At 41.8% G+C, this 7,095-nt stretch overlaps 2 protein-coding genes across 2 annotated transcripts; both read left to right on the forward strand.

The window, feature by feature from the left end:
• The first annotated feature begins 658 nt into the window (after positions 1-658).
• On the forward strand, positions 659-3,249 carry hoxa10b (homeobox A10b). Its single transcript, XM_034874695.1, has 2 exons — positions 659-1,625; positions 2,539-3,249. Exons 1-2 carry the CDS (start codon positions 851-853, stop codon positions 2,811-2,813), a joined length of 1,050 nt encoding a protein of 349 aa, XP_034730586.1. The 5' UTR covers positions 659-850; the 3' UTR covers positions 2,814-3,249.
• Positions 3,250-4,836: 1,587 nt separating this feature from the next.
• On the forward strand, positions 4,837-6,798 carry hoxa9b (homeobox A9b). Its single transcript, XM_034875336.1, has 2 exons — positions 4,837-5,696; positions 6,154-6,798. Exons 1-2 carry the CDS (start codon positions 5,180-5,182, stop codon positions 6,390-6,392), a joined length of 756 nt encoding a protein of 251 aa, XP_034731227.1. The 5' UTR covers positions 4,837-5,179; the 3' UTR covers positions 6,393-6,798.
• Positions 6,799-7,095: the final 297 nt, after the last annotated feature.

Consider the following 7,095-nt stretch of genomic DNA (forward strand, 5'->3'; position numbering starts at 1 on the left):
CAGTGGTTCTTTAACGGGATAATAGTAAGATTAACAAATTTCATTTGTGCAGGAACAACCTACATTTCTTGCAGTCTTGCCATAATTAAGTCATCAGTAAGAAAAATGTAGCACCAGGACATTCTTCAGCTGTAGGATTATTTTAGTGTGCCTGCGTGTCACCTTTAAATGCTCGACAGAGCCTTTGCAGTAAAAGGTGTGTGGGCGCAATCATGGCATTTGCAACCACAATATTCACACCACCATCAGATTAGCTCAAGGGCCATACAGGAAGGGATTTTGCACTGGTTTGACCAGCAATGTGGTGAGATGAAATCTCTGTCTGCACTGCTTTGGACAATTCATGAGGAATTTTAAAAAACAGTCCAATAATTCATCAGAGCAGCACGAGGATGGTTAAGAGTCCCCCAACCAAAGGGTCACATATGACTTTTTGGATCTTTGATGCACCCTGTGCTTCTCGGAGGCACCTCTAGAACCCTTCATTTTTACAGTGTTGTAAAACTGGCCATAAAGCTATGCATTGTACATAATTGTTAGGGACAGCTTTCACCAACCGAGTTGTCAAACAGGGGTTGTTGTTAAGTTCACACAGGCCACTCTGGTCTTATGGATTGAGGCGCAAGACGTGAGATTGAAAAGAGATTTAAAGATTTTACCTAAAACTCTGTGATGCACCACTTCCCCCGCCGTTTTCTCTTGACTTTTAGCCTAAAACAAAATATACGACACAGTGGAGCTGCCTGGTCAGACTGGGAGGAGTCTGTGGTCGCCTGGTGTTTTAATTGGCTGCAGGCTACAGTGAGAAGCGTGAGTATCAGTAATTATTCAGCAATGTTTTGCACAAGAAATGTCAGCCAGAAAGGGCTATCTTCATCCTCCGTCAAATTATACCTCAACGATGACATGCCCCAACAACCAAGCTGGAAATTCGTTTTTCGTGGACTCTTTAATCAACGTGAGAACCGACAGTGGTTCCTATTACCAAAGTAACGGGGTGTATTTGCCACCGGCATCGGAATATTCATATGGACTCTCCAGTGGCTCTTGTTTCCCGGGGATCGGTAAGCGCAACGAGCCAAGCACCCAAAGCGTGATTCCTTCTTCGGCTCCGTATGTCCAAGGGATGGAAACGTGGCTGGAAACGTCGAGATCCTGCCGGGTGGATCAGCCCAGCGGCCAGCATATGGCTCCGTGTTCATTCTCACCGAACATAAAAGAGGAGAGCGCTTATTGCCTTTATGAGTCAGACAAATGTCCTAAAGGAGCAACGGTAGATGACATTTCCTACTCGACTGCATCGTGCCCGGTTACCGGCAGCACTTTGCCAGTCCCCGGCTACTTCCGCCTGTCTCAGACATACACATCCTCCCGGCTTTACCATGATGTCCAGCCAAACATGAATCACTTTACCCTGCAAAGACCTGCCCGTTTGGACAGCCAGCCCTCCCAGCCCCAGGCTGCCTCGGCTGAGCCGGAGCGAAGGGAGAGCCACGAGGAGGCGCCTGTCCCTGCGCCCTGCGCCCGGGCCACAGACGAGGACAGCCGCCTATCCTCGGAAAGCTCGTCCTCCCCTGAGCCCGCTGAAACATGTAGTGCGGAGTGTCCAGAAAAGCCAGTCAAAGGTGTAGAGTCGACATACATTGTAGAAATGTGTTGCAAAAATAGCATCTGGCTTTAAGAGGCATGCGTAGATAATTATTAGGCTTATATATTTTTTTGACCAATGATTTCTTAACACAGAGGAATGCATGAGTATGAGTGCTGACAGTCTATTAATACTGAGGTCAACAGAAAGCCAGTCACAGGTGTGGGTTTAACGGATATTTACCGGTTTATCGGTCATGAGGCGAAATTGAACGTGACTTAACCAATCAGAGCCAGTGATCAAGGCTGTTGTGCGTTATTAGCTGTTTTCAGATCACAAATAAGCTGCTATTTATAGCTGTAGTTTAGTACCATGCTATTCAAACAGGCCTTATGGATTTCATTTTATAGGTACACATGAAGTTTGGATGATTAAAAAGAACATTCATTGTTCTTGTGTTTTAAAATATTCTTGGGGTGTCATTATTTCATTTAAAGCATCAACAAAGGTAAATGCTGTCTACATCCATTTGTCCTGTGCAGGATTCTGATGCCAGTTGTCCTCACATCAAAAGCACAGGCCTTGCTATAATGTCTGCAGAATGTGCTATGTCTTAATAAAGATGTAGTTGCTGCTTAACATGGCAAATAGTTTCTGGTAAAATGCTGAATTGCAGATGTTTGGGATATTTACATGTGTATGGCTGTGCGTAAAATGGTTGTAAAAATTCAAATAGTACACAATAAATAGTCATTATGCGGGTATTAATTTGTCAGTGTCAGTATACTAAATCCTACCTCAGTTAAACCAAACTTTTATTAACGTGATATTTTCTTTATTTTGGATTTTGAATCGTAGTAGTCCGTATTTTCTAATAAAGATACAAGGCATGTCAGATATGATGTGTTTTTGTGACACCTGTTGCCTAATATGTGTCAATTTCATTGTAGGAGACGGAAAAATGGAAACTACGGCCAACTGGCTCACAGCGAAGAGTGGCCGAAAGAAGCGCTGCCCCTACACCAAGCACCAGACTCTGGAGCTGGAGAAGGAGTTTCTCTTCAACATGTACTTGACTAGAGAGCGTCGTCTGGAGATCAGCCGCAGTGTGCACCTCACTGACAGGCAAGTCAAAATCTGGTTCCAAAACAGGAGGATGAAACTGAAAAAAATGAGCCGGGAGAATCGGATCCGAGAGCTCTCCAGCAACTTCAGTTTCTCATGAGACTGTGTGCGTCTTTGGCGCCCTCCTCCATCCATGGCAAGGGCGCCAGTGCAGAGACCCCCCCCCCCCCCCCACCAACTGTGAGAATGTCCATGGAAAAATAGGACCCTACTGCTAACTTATTGATTGTTGTTCTTTCTTATTTTCACGTCCGTTTTATTTAGTCGTGGATATGTATTTATAAGTGGCTACATTTGTAACGTCGATCCATTGTGTTTGAAATGTTCAGAATGTGACCACAATGTTTCAGAGCTTCAGGCTTGTACATATTGTATAGTCAACCTGAGTGAACCATTGGAATTTGCATGCTGGACTAACCCTTGGCATACTTGTGTTACAGTTACATGTAGACCTTTTTGTGACAGCTAAAGAGAGGTCTGATGAATATTTGCACATTTTTTCTGGTCAAATTAATAAAACCATCCCTGCAACTGCAGACTTCTTATTTCATTCAGAAGGACAGGCTATAAGCTGCGCGGGGTTTAAATCTTAAAATTGGCACTGGTACAGTGCATGGAGCCAATGCCTTTGTGTTTTGGACAGGGTTCGCACTGTGGACAGTAAATATTATAACAATAGTAGAGGGTGATGTTCTTCATAGTTTAGGCATTTAGATATCTGGCGTGTGCATACTTTGTCCTCAGACATGAATGTAAAGAGCACAACGAGTGAAGAAACGGTGTTTATTTTACTAATTAATATTTCAAAATCGTTTTTTTTTTCATTGTGAATAAGTAGGGTATTGTGCAAAAACACTAAGTATTTTTCTTTCAAATTATTGCATGCTTCATTTTAAAGTAAACCAACGCATCTTGACTGCATGGACTTTAACAGTTCAAATCAATTTGAGAATTGCGGCACACTCAGATGATGAATAAAATCTCTCTGAGCATTGTCTTTTGCGCATGTACATATTTCTAAAATGATTCCAAGTAGACACTGAGAAGCTACTGCCCACACTTGGAACCCTCCCAAAAAACATTTTAACAGACATCCCAGAAGATGAGAGCGTGCTGTTGAGTGGTTTAGGTAGTCTCATGTTGTTGGGCTATTATATTTCTCCCACAACACGAAACTGCCTTGATTACCTCAGTAAAACTCGTCGCATCATGAAAATTTAATCGCTATTAATTACTGTTCGAATGTATTACTCGTTTGGTGCAGACTGTTGCAAACACATATCATTATAATGCCAAAAAATGCAAGTTTTTTTTTTTATTGTTGTGCATAAAAGGAATTCTTTCTATGATTTTTTATCTTGTGCGTTTTGATAATTAAGCTGCATTCTGATATTTGCATCTGGAAGTGGTCACTTTTAATCTTAGAGATACAAAGTTTTCATCATGTCTATAATTTAAGACATCTGCATAGGATTTTGAGCATCTCTATGTGATCGGCCGGAAGTAAAGACGCAGACTGGGGAATGAAATGCGTGTATATGTCCAGGAGAGGAGAAAAGGACAGACAAGGCCTCGGTTATGATCATCGCAGTCTGCCAGTTGCCTCGCCGTTGGAATTACCGGATGCGTCTGCTTTCGCCATAGAAAGGACACAAAGGCTGAGCTTTATTGGTGATATTTAGCTTAGACAGCCAGGTTGTAACCTTAAGAAAAACACCCCAATTGCCCGTGATAAAAAAGGACTGTTATATAGCACCCAAATAACTTCACCCCACTTTACGTTTTAGATTACCTTAGCAGTAGACCAACATCCCTGCAGACAGCGAGGCGCATCTTGGAAACTGTTTTTTATATTATAAACTCCACAAACATTTATGCTTGATTTATTTCATTTAAAAAGTCTTGAACATGTTTTATAAACCAACCACTAACAAGAACGAGACGTATCTCACCGAAGAAAAAGGTTTATGGATGGAGGCCATTAAATTAATACAAGCTTTACATTTTGGAGAATGAACAATCCCATTAGACATACCTTTCTAATGGACCTTGTTTTGTGATTTCACAAATGGAGGCTTTAAAGGCATGCCCGTGACCCCCCCCCCCCCTTCTTATCTCACAACCCGTTTACACCATCATAAGATCTCTTGACAAAAATCATAACGTTTATTGCTTATAAAACGAAACCTTTCCCAATAAAGGCGCGGAGACTTGCTATAAAAATATGGTGGGGAAAATGGTGGCCATTTAGTTGAGCAGCAGGCTGATTTATTATTTATTGTTCTGTCCCACGGTCACGTGTCTGGGGCGCCCTATCCAAAGGTTCAACTTACTGGACGCATTGAGCTCCTAGCTGGTGCAGGAAAGCATCACATTATCTGCCATGAATCTGTTTTTTCTAAACATTGCAAGACTGTAACGCGTTATCTAGCCCACTTTTTTTTTTTTGCTTTTGCATTTTTTGCAATGTCGGCGTTGGGAACAAGTTATTATGTTGAGTCGTCTGTTCTTCCCGAGCAGGAAGATATGGCACCGAGGTACTCGTCAGCTGCAGGGGTGGAGCAGGCGATGCTCACCGAATATGGCGGACAGGAATCTTGCACTTTGCAGGCAAAATCTTCTATTTTTGGTGGATCTTGGAGTCCCATCTCGTCCCACCCTCCTAACAATACCGCTCCGACCTATATACATCACCATTACACGAGCGGGGACAGCGATGGCATGTTTACGCGCTCCTGGGCGTTGGATCCGGTCTCTGCGTCCCTGTGTTTGACGGGCTTACCGTCGACAGCCATGCATTATGAGATAAAACCCGAGCCTCTCATTGGGAGTGCTGAATGCACAACTTTGGAAACGCACACACCTCTTTTGTCTGACATTGAAAATGGAGCATCCCTTGCGGATATTTCCTGCGAAACCACATCCACGTCTAAAGCCACTGAAGAGAGTCCGTCATCAGAGGACAAGAGGGAGATAGATGCAAGTAAGCAATGCAGTGTTTTCCTTTTCTTCTGGTCACTTCACGGACACATTTAGATCAATGAAAATAACATTAATGGTTTGAGGATTTGGATGCCACAGGCTTGATTTAGTAAAATGGGCATACCATTTGAATAGCAAATAGTGTTTATGCTCTAAGAGATACCAGAGTTGTATGGCTCTGTGTGGCATGATCTTATGTGAAATGAGATATGCATTTCTCACAAAGTGATTGACACTTCACTGCATAATTATAACATCTCACAAAGTATTTGCTATTCAATCCTCAAATTTCTAAGTGTAAAATGAAAATTCATCACCAATAATTCCTTTTATAAATATACAATCTTGCCAGGAGTAGTATGTCATTTCCAAACTGTAAAGTCATTAGAGCAGTCCTGTTTTTGAGTCCATTAACTTTCCTGTGTCATGGTTTTGACCCCCCCCCCCCCTACTTCCAGATAACCCATCATCCAACTGGCTTCACGCAAAGCCCACCAGAAAAAAACGTTGTCCATATACAAAGCATCAAATCCTCGAACTGGAAAAGGAGTTTCTGTTTAACATGTACCTTCCCCGGGATCGTAGATACGAAGTAGCAAGAGTCCTGAGTTTGACCGAGAGACAGGTGAAGATCTGGTTTCAGAACCGCAGGATGAAGATGAAGAAAGAAAACAAAGACCGGCGGAGAGACAGTTAACTTCTTTTGGACTGATGGTGAATTGCGGGGGGGGGGGGGGGGGGGGGGGGGGGGGGGGGGTGTCTTTAATATTCCTGGGATGTTACACATGTTGTTGTAAAGTTTGTGTTGTTAAAACCATGCTGGATGTTTTTCCTTTTCTTATCCAGTGTTTCCTGTTTGTGAGAGGACAACGTGTAGATGTGTTGTATTTGGCGCACAGGAATAGTTGACTGTGTAATTTGTTATTTGCATGGAATGATCCTTGACTACCTGAATGTTTTCAGCTACCTATTTGCATTAAGTTATTGTTTTTTGTAATCTAGATGTATTTTGTTTTGTATAGCCGTTTTGGAGTGTGATCCATTTGTGCACACTTCAGATAGGCCTACCTCGTCGTTCCTGGTTTCATCCAAAATAAAGAGTAGTTTGTTTTCATGAGACGATTAGTAAGGCTTATTCATTTCTTATTATTTTGCTTAATATTTTGCACGTTTTCCTAACACATTTTTAAAACAAACATGCACATGCATAACTTATTAAATAATGCTACATTTTTTTAAAATTCTTTTGTCACATTTAACATTTCAAAACTTTTTCTACAAAATTAGAATTTTCATTCTTTCTTTTAAAAGGAATTTACTATTTTTTTCAATAGAAACGTATTGAAATAGTACTATTTACTTACTTGTACTTTCTGGGCTTTACGGTGCAAACAACCCAA

Source organism: Etheostoma cragini, chromosome 6 (genome assembly GCF_013103735.1).
Source record: "Etheostoma cragini isolate CJK2018 chromosome 6, CSU_Ecrag_1.0, whole genome shotgun sequence".
In the NCBI taxonomy this organism is placed as follows: domain Eukaryota; kingdom Metazoa; phylum Chordata; class Actinopteri; order Perciformes; family Percidae; genus Etheostoma; species Etheostoma cragini.